Source organism: Enhydra lutris, unplaced genomic scaffold (genome assembly GCF_002288905.1).
Source record: "Enhydra lutris kenyoni isolate GAN:26980312 unplaced genomic scaffold, ASM228890v2 scaffoldscaffold20, whole genome shotgun sequence".
Taxonomy (NCBI): Eukaryota; Metazoa; Chordata; class Mammalia; order Carnivora; family Mustelidae; genus Enhydra; species Enhydra lutris.
This window is the reverse complement of record NW_019154104.1, coordinates 19875847-19898405: the sequence shown is the minus strand read 5'-3', so window position 1 is coordinate 19898405 and position 22559 is coordinate 19875847. Positions and strand designations below refer to the sequence as shown.

Sequence of the window (22559 nt, the reverse complement as noted above, 5' to 3'; positions counted from 1 at the left end):
TCTGTATTTGTACCAAGGACAATAAAAAGGAAGATGAAAGTAACCGACTCCCCATGATATCTGGAAACACTAATTAGTCCCTTCAGATACTGTTTGGATAATACATTTATGCATGATTCAAAACCCTTTATGAAAACAAAAATCAAAAGTTGTTCACCTACTTTCCTCCACCTATAGAGTTGCATCTGTGATCAGGTGATTTCAAGGATGATTTATGAGTAGAAACTTGAGTCTCCAGGTGGAACAAGAATAGAGCCACTGATGACTTTACAGAGTAAACCCAATTTGGGAACTACTAAAAGAGACAATTAGAAATACTATATACTATGAAAAAAAAAATCAGGAAATATATATTTTGATATGTAGTCCTAAGTTATCTGGCTTTTTGAAGAACTCTACACTTGATATTACAATCAACAGGACAAGAGAAAAGTCATCATTTGGCAAGGATAGAGAATCCAATTCAGAAAAAAAAAACATCAACAAAATCCCCCCAGGAGCATATGAAGTACATTTGGAGCTTTAAGCTAGCACAGATGTTACCTTATATCAGGTTACTTGTCATACCTACGAGGACCATAACGACCTTGTCTGCATGAGGATTCAGCCAAGATACTCCACATTTCTATGTTGACCGGGAACTATACAAACTGGGGGGAAAAACAATTGTAAAGCCAAGTCAACAAAACACTTAAGTGGCTTATTCCCAGTTTTAAAAGCACTAGCATTCTAAAAAATAAAACAAAGCATATTTACTCAGCAATATAATCCTGAAACTTCACAGTAAACTTACCTACCAGAAATTATGGAAGGAAATGTTATCAAATGAATCGCTAAATAGCAACTTCCTACTCTACTATCTGTATCATTAGATGTTTCTCGCTAACAGATGACTAAATAATAATATCCAGTTCTTTGGCAAAAAATGTGAGGTTCAGAAGACTGCAAATTCTAGAACCCCTCTACTATAGTATAAATATGGGCATTTCTCTTAGCCATAGTCATATCACAACATTTTTTTTTTTAAAGATTTTATTTATTTGACAGACAGAGATCACGAGTAGGCAGAGAGGCAGGCAGAGAGAGAGGAGGAAGCAGGCTCCCCGCCGAGCAGAAAGCCCGATGCGGGGCTCGATCCCAGGACGCTGAGATCATGACCTGAGCTGAAAGCAGAGGCTTAACGCACTGAGCCACTCAGGTGCCCCATATCACAACATTTTTAACTACAAATCAAACTTATGGTCAATATAAATGTATGATAAAAAACTATAAAGTATATGTAATTTAAAGTATATGTGTACATTAAGAAATAATCTTGTTACAATCAAATTTTCATGTTTATAAATGAGTCTATAGGCCTGTGTTCAAACAAGGGAAGTCTTGGACTGACTTTCATATTATATAATAACCAATTTTAAGCATTCCAAATATATAGCCTATATAGAAAATGCCCTAATCTCTCTTTTCTGCAAGTTATCAATAGGGTGTACTTTCAGAACCTCAGACAAAAATTAATCCTAATTTTATGGATCCCGTATCAGAAGAAATTCTTCAAGTGTATGGTGATTCCACCATGGACCCACCAGAGTGTGACATACAAACAGAGGGAAAGTGCACCAGAAATACAGTAAGCCACCAGAGGGGAGGGGATGGAAGGTTGGGCAAAACAGGTGAAGGGGAATAGGAGATGCAGGCTTCTAGCTGTATAACTGATGTGGGAATCAAAGGCAAAAGAAAAAAATTAAATTTCCTTACTACTTATAGCCCATTGACAAGTCCTTGAAACAGGCAGAGTGACATTCCTCTAAGAAATCAGCTACTTCAATGTTGCTAAGGGCAAAAGGTAATCTTAGCCCAACCCCCCAGGATCCTGTGGTCTACTTTAATATATAAAAATTCCTTTGGAAACTTCCTTTATCTCTACTCCCCCACTAAGATGTATGTTGGCAACCATCCCCCAAGGATATGGCCCACTGATATACATCTGAAGGGTCTCATGACTAAGGGTTTACTAGATAGTAATAAATGACTTTTCCTAACAACATCTAGCCCCCTCAAGATCCCGGAAAGCTTGCTTCCGAAATTCCTTAGAGACTTAAGCTATCCCTAACCCCCTCCCAGCTTGAAAATAATGGGCCACTTCTCACAACTCCAGTGCAACTTTTCCTGGCCATAGGTCCTGTCCCCGTGCTTTAATAAAACCACTTTTTTGCATGAAAGATGTCTCAAGAATTCTTTCTTGGCCATCAGCTCCATACCACAACATTTTCCTACATCATTTGATGTCTAATGTGAGCCTCAGTGCAGACTTGCTAAGTACTTTCACTTCTCTTCTACTTTCATTCCAAGGGCTTTTCAAGGGGTATGGTCTTCTTGGAACACTTTCATATCAATTACTCAGGCTGCAATCTTCTAGCCCATAGCTATGCTATGGGGAGAAGAAAGCCTGCCTTTTGGCTGAAAGTTAGTACCCTGGCTGGAATGGTAATAAGACCCAGAAACCTGATGCTCTCTCTTTATTCCTGTCCTTATACAAAGTTGTCTGTCTTGGGCACAGGACAGCGACTTAAGAGACTAGTATGGCTGCTGATCTTAAGACTCCAGCACCAGGTTTCCTTCTCACTGGTCTGTGATCTCTTTCATATCCCTGGTCTAGCTGCTTTGGCCACTTGGAACTGGCCAAAACCAATACTTATTGAATTAAAGTCCTACCGGGGATGGTTCCTAGAGAAGTTGGTGGTAAAGACTATATTTATTGGAATGCTGTTTAGACCATGATGGACTTCTATCTTTACTGTTTTTGATCAATATCCTCTAATAACTACGTAAGCTACAAGATTGGGTAACTTCCCCTTGTAAAACTTTCCTAATGTTTCCCATCGGTTAAAAACGGCAGGTTCTTCAAGGTAAAATAAAGCATGTCCTTCCTGGCATGACTTTTAAGACAAGGTAAAATAAGGTATGGTCCTTATAGCATGACCTCTAAGGCATGATATCTTGGTCCATACACTGGCACCCATTTTGCAGTCCAGAATATGATGGCGAAGTGGGGGGTGGGGGAAAGAACTCTAGCGTCCCTCCTCCCAGGCCTTTTAACATCAGGGCAGTGATCATATGGATTGTGTTCAAGGGACATCTCAGGCCACTCTGACACCAGGAACATCTGATTCCACCCAGGAAACTAGGGGGGAAGAGGTATTTTCTTGGTACTGAATCTTCTCTCTTCAGTTCCCAAGGACTCTCCCTTGGGATCCCTTTTAACCCACTGGAAACAATTCAGATTGCAAAATTTAGCAAAGGACTGGTTGTCTGTAATACTGCATGGCCTCAGGAGGATCTCAGATCTGTTCTACAGGCAACAGGGCAAATGGAGCAGAGATACCCTAGGTCCAGGCCATCAAGGCTCTAAATCAGGACCCGGACCTAAGGGCCTCTTGCAGAACATGTTTGGTCAGTAACCAGGCTAGTAAACTCCCTTCTGATATATTAAATGATAATTATCTAAATAGGCCTCCTCCTGATAGAACCCAGGTTGCTAGAGGAAACACAGGCCATTCTTTCCTTTTTCCTTTTTTTTAAAGATTTTATTTATTTATTTGACAGACAGAGATCACAAGCAGGCAGAGAGAGAGGAGGAAGCAGGCTCCCTGCTGAGCAGAGAGCCTGATGCGGGGCTCGATCCCAGGACCCTGAGATCATGACCTGAGCCGAAGGCAGCGGCTTAACCCACTGAGCCACCCAGGCGCCCCAACACAGGCCATTCTTAATGAAGGGGACTCTGACTCTCTCGCTGTTCCCCCTCCTAATAAGAGGTTGAGGCTTCTCTCTTGTTTCCCAAGTTAATAGCTATAATTAGAGCCAACTATGGACAGTCTACCTTAGTACCAGGACTTTAAGGAATATTCCCAAATAGCTCCCCAAACTCCCTTTGTTTTGGGGAAATTCCCTATCTTCTGTGGCCCGACATGCACTGCATATTTCCACTTTGGTGGGGAAAAAACCATGGTGTCAGCTCATCCCCTCCTCCTGTTTCTACACCACCTTGGGTGCCGCCTGGTTCCTATACCATCCTCAGTGCCTCTGGCATCACTGGCTTCTTTTCCTCCCCTCACTGCCAAGGAGAGAAGAGCACTTCCCTGGAGTTACCACAGCCCACTTCAGATTTCTCCACCAGTGCCCCAGGTAAAAACTGACAGTGGGGAACAAATTGACTTTTACAGTGGACCCAGGTGGAACACAATTCGGTATTTAACTGATTTAAGTTCATTGGCTTAATTAAAAGACATGTCTTTAGAGTCACCAGCATTAAATATGCAACTTTCATTCTACCAGGGATTACTGAAGGTCAAATAAGCCGTGTTACCTCTGTTGCAATTTGTTAGCAAATAGATGACTTAAAATGGTTAATTTTGTCTGTCTCAAAGTTTTCAGGGGTAATTGTTAAGATAGCTTTCGAAGTCCTTCGGTAACCTGAAACTTTAATGTTTTGCTTGGATGATAAACTGGGATTGAATTCATTGGACATCTAGGTCTTTTCCAAATAGGATAAAGTGCTAAAGCACTGATTACCAAACGTAGGTTTGTGCTCTGGATTTCTTATTGCAGAGAAACTATAAGAATATATGGGTCTGTGGTGCCTGGGTGGCTCTGTCGTTAAGTGTCTGGTGTCTGCCTTTGGCTCAGGTCATAATCCCAGGGTCCTGGGATTGAAACCCCCACATGACACCTGCCCCCCACGCCCCAGGCATCAGGCTCCCTGCTCAGCGGGAAGTCAGCTTCTCCCTCTCCCACTCCCCTTGTCTTCCCTCTTTCCTGCTGTCAAATAAATAAAATCTTAAAAAAAAAAAAAAAAAACCCCAAAAAGGTGGGATGCCTGGGTGGCTCAGTTGGTTAAGCGTCTGCCTTAGGCTCACATCATTATCCCAGGATCCTGGGATTGATTCCTGCATGGGAATCCCTGCTTAGCGGGGAGCCTGCTTCTCCCCCTGCTGGAGCTATCTCTGAGAAATAAATAAAATCTTAAAAAAAGGATATTTGGGTCTGTTGGAAAGCATGCTTTGTGCTTAGCTGATTCATAAATTCACTATCTAAAGAATTCTGGTGTAACAGTTCATGATTGGTTACTACTTAGTCTTCACTGGAGACTAAGTTTCTAAGAGTCAGAATTCTGCAAAATGTAATTAAGACTGAGAAATAAAGGAAGTAACTCTGTATGTGTAAGAAAGATATAAGGAATAGAAATACATTTTTGTTGAAGGTAAAAGAAAGTAATTTTGTCCTAAAATGACACTGGTTGTTCGGAGAGACATGTCTTGGGACAAAATCTGAATGCAAGGGAAAGCTATAGAAGGGTTTCAAGGGAAATCTTTGAAAAGGAATTTTATGTGTGGTCAGGATGAACTAAAGTTGAAATGAATGGATTTTAAAAATACCCTGGTATAAGATTGAAATTCTGCTTTCTCTGTTAAAAAGACAAGTTTTCTTGGACTGTTTGTCTGCTTTTTTTTTTTTTTTTTAAAGATTTTATTTATTTGACAGAGATCACAAGTAGGCAGAGAGGCAGGCAGAGAGAGAGGAGGAAGCAGGCTCCCTGCCGAGCCCGATGCGGGGCTGGATCACAGGACCCTGGGATCATGACCTGAGCTGAAGGCAGAGGCTCTAACCCACTGAACCACCCAGGCGCCATGGTCTGCTCTTGATAAGAAAATATAAACAAAGTTGTTTTCTCTTTTGTCCGTCCAGACAAACCCGTTTCAAGGTTTTGTCTTTATCAGGTCTTTAATGATCTGTAATCCTATTTAGGCTTGTGCTTTAAAATTTTCTAAGGTTTTAAACAAGATTCCCCAAGAATTAAATCATAAATGAAGTCTCTGACTAATTAGGCTTCTTTATATGGTATGTTGGTTCTGGTAAAAGGTTATCACTCGGGGCACCTGGGTGACTCAGTGCGTTAAACCTCTGCCTTCTGCTCAGGTCCCCACTCAGGGTCCTGGGATGGAGCCCCGCATCGGGCTCTCTGCTCAGCGGGGAGCCTGCTTCTCTGTCTGCTTGTGATCTCTCTGTCAAATAAGCAAATAAAATCTTAAAAAAAAAAAAGAAGGGTTATCACTCAATATTCTGATTATTGAAGTGTTCTTTGTCACAGAAATAATTGAATTTCCTTGTCAACTGCATTATAATGAACTCTCATCAGATCATTAACAATGTCCATTTCTGAGTTTTTGTCATTTCTAATTGTTCTTATTCTCTTGAAAAATAAGTTTTGGGGCACCTGGGTGGCTCAGCTGGTTAAGCGTCTGCCTTCAGCTCAGGTCATGGTCCCAAGTTCCTGGGATTGAACCCCACTTGGGCTCCCTGCTCAGCAGGAAGTCTGCTTCTCCCTCTCCCTGCCACTCCCCATTTGTGCTCTCATGCTCACTCTCTCTTTCTCTCAAATAAATAGAATCTTTAAAAAAAATGAGTTTTGTCTTCAAGGAGATTCATATAAAGGACTTTTTTGACAAATAACAGATATTTGATATCTTTACAATCATAAAACTGAAATGGATTAAGAATTTACAGAACTAACTAAAAGGCTAGATTCAAACTAAACAAGAATTGGTAACATGGGACTAAATGAACTGAAAAAGATTATAGTTTTATGATTCTCACTTGAAACACTGCTGATTCTTTAATGTTTACTCTTCTGGATTAAGGAAACTTTCTTTTAAGATATCTATGACCTACAGAAATATGATAAAGTATTCATTTGTGAACACAGTGAAGCATTTAACTTTTCTCTCTACCAGAACCCTGTGAAATTCAAAGGTCTCACTAAGTATTCTTTCATGGCAAGCATAGTCCTTTGCATAAGTTCAGTAAGAATCTATTCTCCTTGTAACAGAACACCAATGGAAACATTGGTTATTTTACAAAGCCTTTTAAAAAGGCTTTGACCAGAATGTCATATTTGAGAGACACATTCATAGACTCAGATATGACCAAAGAGTTTTCAGGAATTGAGGCTGACTTTATGAAACATGGAGCCATAAAGCCCCTTAGAAATGCTGGCCTGATACCTTGCTTACAGAGTTCCCAGCAGTCTTACCAGATGACTAAAGAAAGTCAATTCGTGGCAGTTGCAAGAACCTCAGGATACTTTGGGGGCCTCAGAAAGAGAAATTCACCCAAATCTACAGATATTGTAGGCATGTCTGATGGCAAGAACTTGACTTGGCTTCTGGCCTAGAGAGTACTAAAAGTTCAATCTAGACTCCTTATGAAAAGTTTCAGCAGCAGATTTTAAAGATCTATATGGCCAACCGCTATTCTTGCTGAGCTTATGAAAATAGACCAAATTTGTTAAAATTGAACTTGTTTTACAAATTAACCTCAATGTATCCATCTCTGGAAATAATGGTGATTTTAGAGAGAAAAATTATTTCAATAACCCACCTTGTTAATCTTGTTAAATTCTAGTTCTGATTGTCTTTGAATGTTTGTTGTTTGCCTAAGCTAGACAACTTGAAGTAACTTCAGAGAAATTGCCACAATAGCTCATGTATAGACAATCCTTCCTGGTTATTCTGTGGGAATAATAACAGGATCCCATGGGCATATGATTACTGGAACAGCTGCCAAATGGGATTGATTCCCCAACAACTCCATAACTCAACTATCTCCCTGACCAATTCTGTGTGGCAGGGGTGACAAAATCATTCCTTAAAAGCCAGAGAATAGGGTGCCTGAGTGGCTCAGTTGGTTAAGTGACTACCTTCGCCTCAGGTCATGATCCTGCAGTACTGGGATCCAGTCCCACGTCTGGCTTTGTGCTTGGCAGGGAGTTGGCCTCTCCCACTGACCTCTCTCCTCTCATGCTCTCTCTCTCATTCTAATAAATAAATCTTAAAAAAAAAAAAAGTCAGAGTATACCCCACTCTACAGGCTTAACTACGGACTTGTGGAGATAATGGATGACCCCACCTTCCCTATGACTGGATTAGGTGATCTGCTGCTCTCTCCCGAGACAACACTTCTCCCATTTGCCAGTGACTCCTCATAATTCAAATACTGTTAAGGACATACCTCAAACAAACAAACAAAAAAAAAGGACATACCTCAAACAAAGAGGGTTTCTAGATGGTTTTATTCCTTAGTTATATTTATCCCATGAGTTACCCCTATTGATATAAAATTGCAAATAAAGGCTTTAGCTGAGCATAGAACAGCTACCTTTAACCAGACCCAACTTGTAGTCACCCACAAATTCAAAAGGTGGCCTTCCAAAACCAAATGGCCCTTGATATCCTGACTGCAGAACAAGGAGGCCCAGAATTAGATGGCTGGCTCCTAACAGGACGCACAGGCTATGCGGCTCTACCTTGTGTCCACAGCTTCCCCTGGGCTGGATAGGCCACAGTACTCTGAGTTTTGCCTGGATGCACAGACGCGTTATCAAAACCATTACCAACCCAGTTAACCTTCCAAATCTTAAGCAACAGTCAATACATTCTGCTATTTCATTGGTATGACCACCTAGCGTCCATATTTGTTCCTTCTTTGGAACTAAGGGTGTTGTTTGGCACATGGAAGCTCTTAATAAATACACAAAGCCCTAAATGACACTCAAAAATGGCATTTCTCTATTAAATACTCGAGTAACATAAATGCATAAAGCAGTTTTACAAAGTAGAATGACACTAGATGTTTTAGTGCTACACAAGGTAGAACTTGTGCTGTTGTAAAAACAGAATGCTGTGTATACATTCCAGATAACCACAAATTTAAAATTTAAATTTAATTTCTGGGTTTCTAACTGATATGAATACTCAAATTGGTGCTTAGAGACACAGTGAGAGAGGGAACACAGGCAGGGGGAGTGGGAGAGGTTGAGGCAGGCTTCCCGCCAAGCAGGGAGCCTGATTTGGGGCTGGATCCCAGGACACTGGGATCATGACCTGAGCTGAAGGCAGATGCTTAACAACTGAGCCACCCAGGCATACCTCAAATTGGTGCTTTAAATGATCCCTCTCTTTCCTTTAATGAGTCCTCTTGGACTAGAGAAGGATTTTGTCAACTGTCAAAGGACTCTTATTTGGGCTTTTTTTGTTATTCTAATCACATTTTGCTGTTTTCTCCCATGTCTCTCCACCTGATACAGAGACTCCATCACTGCCCAAACTTCAAGCCGATAGATGATCCTATCATCAGAAAGAGACTCATACATGCGGTCTCCCTTGGATTCAGCTGCCTCTGCCTTTTGTAACTTCTCTGTATATAAGCCCAATGTTGGCCCATAGGTAGGGACAGCTCTACTTCTCTATTCAGCTGGAAGAAGTTACAGAAGATGAGACCTTCCACCTCAGGAACCTTAAAGATTTAAGGGTCAAAATTTTCCAGGGGGGAATGATGTAGAAAACAAAAGCAGAAAAAAAAAAAAAAAAGAAAAAGAAATTCTCAAACTGCCTTACTACTTACAACCCATTGACAAGTCCTTGAAACAGGCAGAGTGACATTCCTCTAAGAAATCAGCTACCTAGATGTCGCTAAGGGCAAAAGGCAATCTTAGCCTGACTCCCCAGGATCCTATGGTCTACTTTAATATATAAAAATTCCTCTGGAAACTTCCTTTATCTCTACTCCCCCACCAAGATACATATTGGTAATCATCCCCCAAGGATATGGCCCACTGATATACATCTGAAGGGTCTCATGACTAAGGGTTTACTAGACAGTAAGTAATAAATGACCTATTTCAAACAACATCTAGGCCCCTCAACCTCCTGGAAACCTTGCTTCCAAAATTCCTTAGAGACTTAAGCTATCCCTAACCCCCTCCCAACTTGAAAATAATCAACCACTTCTCATGACTCCAGTGCAACTTTTTCTGGCCATAGGTCCTGTCCCTGTGCTTTAATAAAACCACCTTTTTGCACGAAAGATGTCTCAAGAATTCTTTCTTGGTCATCAGCTCCAAACCCCACCATTTTCCTACATCGGAATGAATAAATCATGGGAACAAAGGGGACTTAGGGAATACGATAACACACAGAAAATACAATGGTACTGTAATAGTATTTTACAGTGACATATGGTAGCTACACTTGTAAACACAGCAGAGCCTATAGAGGTGAATCACTATGTTGTACACCTGAAACTAATCTAACACTGTGAATCAACTATACTCAAAAAAGCGGGGGTTGGGGGTGCCACCTGGCTGGCTCAGTCTCGAAGCCTAGGTCTTCCTCCCTGGGGTCATGATCCCAACGTCCCAGGAAAGAACCCCACATCCGGCTCCCTGCTTGGCAGGAAGCCTGCTTTCCCTTTCCTACTCCCCCTGCTAGTGTTCCTGCTCTGGCTGTCTTAAAAAACGGGGAGTGGGGGGGTAAGCTAAAATCATGCTAACACATGCTGTATCTAAAAACATTTTCAGGGGCACCTGGGTGGCTCAGGTCATGGTCTCAGGGTCCTGGGATCGAGCCCCACATCGGGCTCTCTGCTTAGCAGGGAGCCTGCTTCCCCCCCCCCCCCGCCTGCCTCTCTGCCTACTTGTGATCTCTGTCAAATAAATAAATAATTAATTAAAAAAAAAAAGGCATTTTCAGCGCTCATTAACAAGTCAGCATGTTCTCTCTATCTACAGAATTAAAAAACACAAGCTACACAGCTAGAGGGGGGAAAAAAAAGGAAGGGGGCATCAGGACAAAGACCTGGAGAAATGGAGAGGGAAGATGTACAAGGAAGTTTTCAAGGAAACCTTAAATTCAATTTGAAATGTAGGATAACGCACAGCAGAGTTTCAGTCACAAGTTTCCTAAGGCACCCAGAATTCTGTCACAAGTTTCCCAAGCATTGTTCCGGCACGCAGAATTCCCTCAATGACTAACTCTCACAGAATGAAGAAATAATCACAGAACTCCTCCTCTGAAACAAAAGAACAATACTTCTGAGTACGCCTTTTCACAGGTGTGCTCAGGAAAAAAAAAAAAAAAAAAAACAACAACAAAAAACCAAAGAACCAAAAACCGGAAAACCAAAAGGCCAAAAAGTTCCAACTTGCAGACCAGGTGGCTGTGGGCGAGTCAGGTATCAGCAAATGGGACTCCGGGGGCCGTACTGGGCGGGCAGCGTCGGACACACAGGACATAATGGGCCTGTCCCCAGAGCTCTTCTCGTGGCCCCGCCGCCTTTCCCACCCCAGGTGACAACACTTTTGTCCTCGTCGGAGCCCCCTCCGACCCCAGCCGACAGCACTTTTCTCGGACGCCCCGCACGCGCTGCCCAGAGGCGGCTGCCAGCCGCACGCCCAACCACCGCTCTCGGAAAAGTCCTCCACGGCCTCACGAGAAAGTGTTTGGCCTGGCAAGTCCGCAGAATGCGCCATCCCTTCCAGAAGTAGCCAGAGTTAGAAACTAGGAGAGGGAGGCGGAAACCAAAAGAGTCAAGAGGGCAGCTTCGGGAGAGGACGAGGCGGAGCAGGGCAGCCTCAGCCACGCTGGCTGCGGCGTGAGGCAAGGGGGAAAACACTGCAAAGTCGGTGCAGGGGGCGCTCGGCCGCCCGCAGCTGGGCGGCCGGACTCTCAGGGAAGCAAGCCTCCTGAGGCTAGGGCGTCCCGACCATCGCGCCGCCGGAAACGCCCGGCCTGTAGGACGCCGCGCCGCGCCCTCGGACCGGGCGGTTTCGAACCCCGACCTGCCAGCCTGCCCAACCGCGTCCCCGCCGCCCTCACACTCACCGCGCGCGCGCGCCACCACGGCGCGGCCGCCCGCCGCCCTCCGCCCTGGGCGCGATCTCAGCCCCGCCCCCGTGCCCGGCCCGGGGACCGGGCCCCTTGCGGCGACGGCGTCGGGGCTACGTCACGGGCGCGTGCGCTCTCTGCGCGCACGGGCAACGACCGGGACGGAACGTTACCCGCTGGGCGTGCTGGTTTCCTTAGAAACGGAGCCGCCCCGGGGAGGCGGTGGAGAAACGAGGGCTACCTTCGGGCCCCTGGTGAAGCCAGGATGCCGTCCAAGGGAAAGGATAAAAGGAAAGGCAAGAGTAAAGGCAAAGGCAAAGACAAGAAGTAAGGAGAAACCACGCTGGGGTCCCCTTTCCCTGAGCCTGCCCTTGGGGACTCGGGGCTGGAACAGGTGGGGCGCTGGGGATGGCCGGCTGGTCAACTGCCCTTCTCTTGCTCTCCTGGCTTCTGAACAGGACAGCCTCGTTGTTCCAAAATTCCCCAAATGCATGCAAAACTGTACTGCTTCGATCTATACAATGGAGTGTGAGATTTCGGACCCTGAATAGTTTAGACACAGCCCCTGCCTATGTGTATGCATTAACTATGGAGGCAGATAAGTTCCCAAAGAATAAAATACAGGAGCAAATGAAATAGGGGATCGTGAAAAAAAAAAACACAGAACTGGGAATGGGGAGGAAGAGTTGGTTCTGACACTGAAGAACAGAAGGTCAGCATAACATTTCTTGGTATAATGAAGGTCCTCTAGACCAGCACTTTTTTAAAGTGTCAAGGGCTTATCACATTCTCAGAACTCACTAACCTATGTTTTCTATTTTTGACCATGTATCAACAGTACATTTATCAACAAGAGGAACATTGAGGGTAACAGACCTTGTATTCCTTGGATTTTCCATGACTCATAGTTTGAGAAATCCTGCTTTGTTTTTACAGTCAGTATTAGTGGTTGCTTTATGAGAAATCCTAGGTGCATGAACTGTTCTGGGCAGCTTAGACCTGATACCTTCAGGGAGTAATTGGATGATTATAGCAAGGCAGCCTATCACTACTGCCTAAATCATGCTGGAAAGGAAGGTCAAAGCTATAACAGGTTAAAGGGTTGGAGGTGGGGCTGGCCTTAATTTGAAGAGAACAGAAAGGAAAGGGATGGAGAACCAGGAGTTGGTGGGGATGGAGGGTGACAGTATAGAAAGATCCCCACAAATCTGTGTGTGAAAATATTTAGAGTTCAAATACAGGTAAAGTTCTTATTATCTAAATATTTATGCATCCAGTGCCTATCATATATAAGGGACTTTTTTTTGTTAATCCTCATATAATAAATCTTTTTTTTGAAAAACTTTCCTTTTGTCACTTTAATCCTTGAAGACATACTTTACTATTATTATTTTTAATTTCTTTTTACCTCTGTATAAATGATAATGGTTTGTTTCTCAGCCATTCTTGAAGCTTGGTACATTGTGGCACCAGCCAATAAAGCATTTAACATACTCGTCCTAGTGACTTGATCTTTTGTCCAAGGTCTAGCCCGGAAATCCACCCCCATACACACACACAACCTAAAACAAAACCACAACTGGAGTTGGAGTACATGGAAATTACAGAACAATGGACTTAAAGTTACACTACAAATGTAGTATCATGCAGAAGGGGAACTAAGGTAATGGATTTGCAGGAGTGAGAACTAAGGTCTAAAACTGAGTAAGTAGGAACAGAAGTGACAGTTCAAATATGAGAAAAAGAAGTAAATGAAAAGATGTGAAAGATTTACGAAATGAATGTGACTTATGCCTCCCCTCTTTGTTTTTCCAGTCCTTTAGAGTAATGCTCCAAAGCTCCCCCTTCCAAGAAGTCGCCCACTTAACTCTCTTATCATAAACGTGTATTTCTTTTTTTTTTTAATAAATGTGTATTTCTTATTAACTCATTCACCCAACAATATTTGGTCATATGTGCCAGGCAATGCCAACCAAACAAATAGTAGTAAAAGAAAGGTATAATTCTAATATAGTAAAGAAATGGTTATATATTGTCAATGTCCTCTTCCCATGCAGGAAGATAATAAAAGCTGATGAATCTGCAGTGGACAGAGCCAAGGCCAATGCCTCCCTTTGGGAGGCCAGGCTGGAAGTCACAGAACTCTCTAGGATTGAGTATCGTGATACTTCACGAAGACTGGCAAAAAGTAATGAGGACTTAAAGAAACAGCAGTATAAAATGGAAAAAGACACAATGTCTGTATTAAGTTACCTGAAGAAGCAGGATCAGGAAAAAGATAATATGGTAGGTAGGTAGAAACCCTCCTGAGCATCAGTAACTACCTCTGTCATACATGAAGCAGTATGTTATTTCTGAATGGCTTTACTGTTAGAATTGGCTCTTTTATTTTCAGCCCTTATCCCATTGTTTTCTTTTTTTTTTAAGATTTTATTTATTTATTTGACAGAGAGAGAGATCACAAGTAGGCAGAGAGGCAGGCAGAGAGAGGGGGGAAGCAGGCTCTCCGTTGAGCAGAGATGCCCATGCGGGGCTCAATCCCAGGACCCTGAGATCATGACCTGAGCTGAAGGCAGAGGCTTAACCCACTGAGCCACCAAGGCACCCCCCCCCATTGTTTTCTTGTCTGAAATAAAGATTGATGGTCATAAGGGAACATTATGATCCATTTTATTTTAAGAAGAGCATAGGTTATGACCTATATGGGTTTTTTTTGTGTTTTTTATTTTATTTTATTTATTTATTTGACAGATAGAAATCACAAGTAGGCAGAGAGGCAGGCAGAGAGAGGAGGAAGCAGACTCCCCGCGGAGCAGAGAGCCTGATGCAGGGCTCGATCCCAGGACCCTGAGATCATGACCTGAGCTGAAGGCAGAGGCTTTAACCCGCTGAGCCACCCAGGCGCCCCATACCTATATGTTTTTTAAAAGATTTATTTATTTAAGGGGGGTGGAGAGATGGAGCGCTCACACAAGCAGCGGGGAATGGTCAGAGGAATAAGGAAAGAGAATTCTCAAGCAGACTCCCCCCTAAGCGCAGAGCCCAGACACAGGGCTCCATCTCACATCCCCAAGATCATGACCTGAGCTGAAATCAAGAGTCCCAAGGCTAAACTGACTGAGCCACCCAGGTGCCCCTGACTGATATGTTTTTTGATATTGATAAATACTTTTTATGATTTATAAAGCAATTCATTAAAGACTTTTAATAATCCCATGTAGCTACTATTATCATTGCCATTTTATAGATAATTGACTTTCCAAAAGACAGATACCAATATATGCTTTACCTGGGTGACCCAAAGTCACACAGCTTATGGGAGTGAAAGTGGAATTTAGGTGCAACTCCAAATTCTTCTCTTTCTCATCTGCCTCTATGAGCTGCATGAATATTACTTATATATTTGCTTATTGTCTCTTTTCCTGATTAGAATGAAATCTCACAGAAATAAAAGATTTGGAGGCTTTATAAACTGTTGTTCGGTGCTACATCTCCAGCACCTAGTACAGGCATAGCACATAGTAGGCGCTCATTAAAATATTTTTTGCATGCATAAGTGAAAGGCTTGTGAGTGTACTGATACTTTGGAAAAGTTAATACCAATCAAAACTTAGTTTAAGATGAGCGTGAAAGCATATTACAGAAATCAGGTAACTGAACATTTGTTTTGATGTGAATTTTGTTAAAGTAATTTTTATGCACTACTGTTTTTTTTTACCTTCTTTTCTAGGCAACTTCCATTTTAAAAATTACTCTTTCAATAGTAGGCATTATTAAAATTGTCTTCTATAAAGTATTATTCTAAAGTAAGCTTTTAGGTCAAATAATTTTCCAAATACATAGAAGCTTTGTGGCCTGCATTAGCTGATTGCTCTTTGTTTATCAGTGTCACTTGTATTTCCTGATTTTCAGCTGCCTTCATATATCAGAAGTCAGCATCTGGTTATAGCAAATAACATAATTTTCTTATAATCGCAGATGCCTATTAAAACCAAAGAGACTATCTTGGAAGGCAGAAGTAAAGTAGATTCAATATATCCTGTTTAACTAGCTCTCCTATACTTGTGTTACTCATTCTACTATATCCTAGAAATGTGTCATTAAGTTTTATTTAAACTGTTTATAGTCTTATGTTAATTATAGAAATATTAGAAACGAAACATGTTTTGGAAACATATCTTGAACAAAATTAGTGTTTTTGCATTTAAGGCTTTGTTCATGCACAAAATCTCGTATTTCACACATGACTTACATGACTTAGAACTGTCACAATTTATATCTTAGAATTTTTAGGTTTTCCTTAAACTAGTCTAATTACAGCAATATTTCACTTATGTATCCTCTGATTCTATAACCATGTCAAGGAATTGTTAGTTTCAAAAGCTACTCAGGTTTCCTACTAAAACGTACTAGGAGCCTTGGACAAATGATCGATTCCATGACCGGAGCAGGGAAAGTAAAAGATAAGCCTGGAATCATGTATGTAATCACCTGTGTAAGAGGTGAGTAAGAAAATTAAAAGGCAGGGTAACTGGCTGGCTCAGTTGGTGGATCATGTGACTCTTGATCTCAAGGTTGTGAGTTCGAGCCCCCATGTTGGGTATAGAGATTACTTGAAAATAAAATCTTAAAAAAAATTAAAGGGCACAGGTACTAGCTTGAAGGGGCTCCCACTGGCCAAATCTGAAACAATCAAAACAAATGATGATAGTAAAAGATTATAATCCACTGAATGAAATAAGTCCATCTGTGCACAGTGCTAATAAAACATACCTTAGTAAATAAATAAATAAATAATAAATAAAATTAATAAGTACATTCTACTGCTTACAGTAGAATGTAGTAAATTATTAAATTTAAAGAATGGGGGAGTTAGGTACTGGCACAAAACCAGACACATAGATCATTGGAACAGAATAGAGAACCCAGAAATGGACCCTAAACTCTATGGTCAATGAATCTTTGACAAAATAGGAAAGAATATCAAATGGAAAAAAGACAGTCTCTTGAACAAATGGTGTTGGGAAAATTGGACAGCCCCATGCAGAAGAATGAAACTGGACCATTCATTTCCTCACACCATACATAAAAATAGACTCAAAATGGTTGAAAGACCTAAACATGAGATAGGAATCCATCAAAATCCTAGAGGAGAACACAGGCAGCAATTTCTTCAACCTTGGCCACAGCAACTTCTTGCTAGACATGTCTCCAAAGTCAAGGGAGACAAAGGCAAAATGAACTATTGGAACTTCATCAAGATAAAAAGCTTTTGCACAGCAAAGGAAACAGTCAACAAAACCAAAAGACAGCCTATGGAATGGGAGAAGATATTTGCAAATGTCAAAGGGCTAGTATCCAAAATGTAAAAAGAACTTATCAAACTCAACACCCAAAGAACAAATAATCCAAGAAATGGGCAGAAAACGTGAATAGATATTTCTCCAAAGAAGACATCCAAATGGCCAACAAACACATGAAAATGTACTCAACAACACTTGGCATTAGGGAAATACAAATCAAAACCTCAATGAGATACCATGTCACACCAGTCAGAATGCCTAAAATTAACAAGTCCGGAAACAACAGATGTTGACGAGGATGCAGAAAAAGGGGAACCCTCCTACACTGTTGGTGGGAATGCAAGCTGGAGCAGCTACTCTGGAAAACAGTGTGGAGTTTCCTGAAAAAGTTGAAAATAGAGCTACCTTACAACCTAGCAGTTGCACTACTGGGTATTTACCCCCAAAATACAAATGTAGTGATCCAAAAGAGGCACCTGCACTCCAATGCTTATAGCAGCAATGTCCATGATAGCCAAACTATGGAAAGAGCCCAGATATCCATTGACTGATGAATGGATAAAGGAGATGCAGGACACACACACACAAATATTATGCATCTATAAAAAATGAAATCTTGCCATTTGCAACAACATGGATGGAACTAGAGGGTATTAGGCTAAGCAAAATAAATCAATTAGAGAAAGACAATTATCATATGATCTCACTGGTATGTGGAGTTTAAGAAACAAGGAGAGGACCGTAGGGGAAGAGAGGAGAAAATGAAACTAGATGAAACCAGAGAGGGAGACAAACCATAAGAGACTCTTAATCATAGGAAACAAATGAGGTTGCTAGAGGGGAGGAGGGGTAAATGGATGGGGTAACTTGGTGATGGATGTTGGGGAGGGTATGTGTTGTAATGAGCACTGGGTATTATATATGACTGATGAATCACAGACCTGTACCCCTGAAACAAATACTACATTATATGTTAATTACTAGAATTTAAATAAGTTAAAAAAAAAGAATGGGGGAGTTAAGTCACCATTTGGCATCATGGTAATAATTGATATCATCAAGAATCTTCAGTGGATGCTGAAACTAATGGTAAAAGTTTGATGAGCAGAAGGGTACTTGCATCATCTAAACGTATCTTTCCATAAATTACTTAATAATTATAAAAGGAAAAGTTGTAACTTTTAAGTGGAAAAACCTAGAAGACATAGTCTAACCAACCGATGAAAATTAACATCAATTACCTCAGGATGTAATGCACTGAAAAGCATACATCATCACTTAGACAGTATATGCCTGCCAAAAATGCATAATCTGAATTCGCTCATGCAGAGACATCAGACAACCCCAACTCTGGCTGCTATTCTTCAAAACTGTCAAGACCCTAAAAGACAAAGTCTGAGAAACAGTTCCAGATTAAAGGAGACTAGGATACATGATAACTAAATGTGATGCATAATCAAGGATTATATCCTAACCAGAAAAATATAAGTCGCAATACAGGACACTACTAGGACAATGGGCAAAATTAGAATATGGACTATATATGAAACAATAGTCTTATATCAATGTTAAATTTTCTGATTTTGATTACTGTGCTTCTAAAAGAATGTCCTTTTTCTTAGGAAATATATTCTAAGGTATTTAGGGGTAAAGAGGCATGATGTCTTAAACTTACTCAGTCCAGGAAAAAATGTGTATCATTTATATATTCATATATTCATATTTTAGATAGATCTATCTATGCATACATAGGGACAACACATTGGGCAAAACTGGGTGAAAAGTATATGAGAAATCTTTGTACTCTTCTTGAAACTTTTTTTCAAAACAGCTACCCAGATAAGAGAAATGTAAATCAAAACTACAGTGAGATATTACTTCATGCCTCTTAAGATGGCTACTACTGTCAGAAAAATAGAAAATAACAAGCACTGGGAAGGATGCAGAGAAATTGGAGCCCTTGTGCACTGTTGGTGGGAATGTAAAATGGTGCAGCCATTATGGAAAATAGTATGTAGGTTCCTCAAAAAATTAAAAATAGAATTACCACATGATCCAGCAATCCACTTGTGGGTAAATTTCCAAAAGAATTTAAAGCAAGATCTTGAAGAAATATGTGTGCACCCATGTTCATTGAAATATTATTCACAGTCAAGAGGTGGAAGCAACGCAAATGTCCACCAACAGAAGAACGGATAAAGAAAATGCGGTAAATACATAAATAGAATATAATGCAGACTTTCAAAGGAAGAAAATCCTGTTACATGCTACACATGGATGAACTTCAAGGGCATAATGCTAAGTGAAATAAGCCAGTCACAAAATGACAAATACTGTATGTTTCTACTCAAATGAAGTATCTGACACACTCAAAATCATAAAAATGAAAAGCAGAAAGGTGGTTGCTAAGGGCTGGGGAGTAGGTAGGAGAAGAAATTAGCGTTTCATAAATAATAGTGTTTCAGTTTTGCAAGAGGAAAAAGTTCTAGAGATCTGTTGCACAACATTGTGAATATATGTAACACAGCTGAACTGTGTACTTAAAAACGGTTCAGATGGTAAAATGTGTTTTTTATTTTTTATTATTTTTTAAAATATTTTATTTAATTATTTGAGAGAGAGAGAGCATGAGAGGAGAGAGGTCAGTGGGAGAAGCAGAAGACTCCCCGCTGAGCAGGGAGCCTGACGCGGGACTCGATCCCGAGACTCCAGAATCATGATCCGAGCCGAAGGCAGTCGCCCAACCAACTGAGCCACCCAGGCGCCCCCAAAATGTGTTTTTTAGAAAATATTTTATTTATTTATTTGACAGAGAGAGAGATCACAAATAGGCAGAGAGGCAGGCAGAGAGAGGGGGAAGCAGGCTCCCTGCTGAGCAGATAGCCTGATGTGGGGCTCGATCCCAGGACCATGAGATCATGACCCGAGCTGAAGGCAGAGGCTTTAACCCACTGAGCCACCCAGGTGCCCCTGTTTTTTTTGTTTTGTTTTGTTTTTTAACACAAAAATATTGGTTATTCAAGCAACTCTGATGATAGCCAGGTTTTAGAACTGGCAATAGCAGGTTGAAGGCATGGAATATGTCCCCTTTTCTCTTCTCTCCAACTAAAACATAAGTTTTAATATCATGCAAATACAAGGCTACTTAATAAAGGTAAGATACAGGGCAATTTCTTTACCTTCCTGACTCTGTATTTCCAACTTCTACAGATTGAAAAACTGAAACAACAATTGAATGAAACAAAAGAAAAAGCCCAAGAGGAGAAGGAAAAATTGGTGAGTATGTAGGTACATTAATGCTTTCACTTACTGGGTGGTCAGGTTTCTGGCAAGCTCAGATATTTAAGGCACAGAAGAGTAAGGGAATAGGTCCTCCAAGTAGTTCAGTGACTTTAAAGCTCACACACTTTATTGTATAGAAACTCAAAAATAACATAAAATTATGTTTTTGTAAAAAATGATCTGGTAGTAGTGGTGCTACTGAGTTTGTCCATTCTTTCTATGGCTTTTCAGTGGACAGAGGTAGGAAATATGTATTTTTAAAAGATTATATAATGAGCCCATACCAATGTTTTCAATTCAGATGCAGGAGTACAGGATTTATTACTTGATCTGAGTCTCCTTTCTCCCTCACCAAAGGTCCTTTTTTTTTGTTTTTTTGCAATACAGTGATATCAAATTAATTTATTTAGTACTTTTTCATTCCATATTACCAGGAGAATTGATTTCAACTTTCCTTTTGCCTACATCAGACTGGTTGGTATTCAAAACTGTACCACCAGACTCCAGGAATGATTTGATCATGGCACGTTTCACATCACCAGAACCATCTGGATAGATAGGCTGAAATAATTTGTTAAAAGCTGTGCCTCCCTCCACCTTCTCAATTTTTCTTCTTTGATCTCACTGACCAGTTTATCCCAATTTCTTGCATAATGAGATGATGATGGATATAAATTCCTTATGTCTGCTATGAACTGTTTTTGGTTTAGACACATCTCCTTGCCCCCTTAGCTTTTCCCATCTCACAGCCTCTGTCTTGATTTCATTTTAATTTCTTTTTTTTAAAGTACTTTAAATGTGCTCTGTTCTGGTATTATAGGATGAAGAAGTCTCAGTTTCAAACTGTGATCCTCTCCAGAAGGGAGTCTCGTCAAAACAGACACCACATTCCTGTTATTCTTCTGAACATTCTTGATTTGACCATTCTTGATCCCAAGTGTAATGATTACTTGAGCTATTGTTTGATACCAGTCGTACTCAATTTTTGACTGATGAATCCTCTGTGACGCAGACACCTCAGATTGATCCATTCTGAGCTTCTTGACACCTTTTAATCCAGACAGCGAAATCAGGATCTGCCCTATCTAATTCCTATTCTAGAAAAGTTCTAGAACAACAGCATAGTTTTTTCATGGTATTCACATATCCCTTTTCTCATCATAGCAGTGGAATTATTTGGATTAAGTTCAAGAGATTCCTTTGCCTCAGCAACAACATCATGGTAATTCCCAAGAAGAGCGTGATAATAAGTTTGTTGACAATAATACTGTGCATCATCTGGTTTATGTTCCAAAGCCTTAGTCAGCTTCTCTAATGCTACCTGGGGGTCCTCATCAATCAGAGGATCTGAGAAGCTCCAGAAAAACTTCTGGGCTGGCAGGTCCTGTTGCAGCTGCTGCCATCCCTAATAATCGCTGTTGCTGTTAGAGCTGCTACCCACAAGGTTGTGAGCTTCCCCACTGCCCAAGGGGGATGCTTTTCCAAAACTCCTATTCTTAATGATAGTGGTATAATTGAGTAGTTGCTTCAAACCTCAATACACCTAATACCAATATTACCACTAACATAGATTAGTGGAAACAGTTTTAAGATTTTAGGGGGTGCTTTTCCCCCTTAGGATATATACCAATAGGGACCTATGATCAAATAACATTACCATTTGAAATAATTCCTGTGAGGTTATGCCACCAACTCAAGAACACATTTTGCTTTTGACTTTTAGAATCACATTAAATTGTGCATCTAAAATTATATAATTACATAAACTATTTATATGGCTCCAAAGTCAAAATCTATCAAAATGCTGTATTCTAAGAAATCTAATTCCGATCCATGTCTTCACAATATACCAGAGTATATTGTCAGAATTAATTTTTGCCAGCATGATGGGTGAGAAAGGGTATTTCAGTGTATTTTAATTTTTATTTCTCTTATTATGAGCTAGGTTGAGCATTTTTTCAGGTTGAGGGTCATTTGCCTTTCTTTTTGGTATTTCATTCATTTTAAAAATTGTGTTATTGACCCTTTCTTCCTCCACTTCCTCCCTCCTTTTTTTCTCTCCTCTTCTTTTCTTCCTTTTCTACCCTTCCTCCTCAATTCTCAGCCTTCTCTTCCTCCCTCTTCCCTTCCTTTCTTTTTTCCCAACTTCTCCTCCTTTGTTGATTTATTAGAGATATTGTCCCTTCCTTTATCTCTTGGTTCACTAATTTTAATTTAGGGTTAGGGATATTATTTATCTTACAAATTAAAGATGTTT

General features: G+C 40.8%; 1 protein-coding gene and 1 pseudogene across 1 annotated transcript in view; one reads left to right on the top strand and one right to left on the bottom strand.

The window, feature by feature from the left end:
• Positions 1 to 11840: 11840 nt before the first annotated feature.
• The window catches only part of LOC111148544 (basal body orientation factor 1), a 38761-nt gene continuing 28042 nt past the window's right edge, over positions 11841 to 22559 (top strand). The window contains exons 1-3 of the mRNA XM_022505187.1: positions 11841 to 12044; positions 13775 to 14003; positions 20231 to 20296. Of these exons, the coding sequence (XP_022360895.1) occupies positions 11983 to 12044; positions 13775 to 14003; positions 20231 to 20296 (357 nt within the window). The 5' untranslated portion in view covers positions 11841 to 11982. The remainder of the gene's footprint in view (positions 12045 to 13774; positions 14004 to 20230; positions 20297 to 22559) is intronic.
• LOC111148545 lies at positions 20720 to 21705 on the bottom strand (annotated as a pseudogene).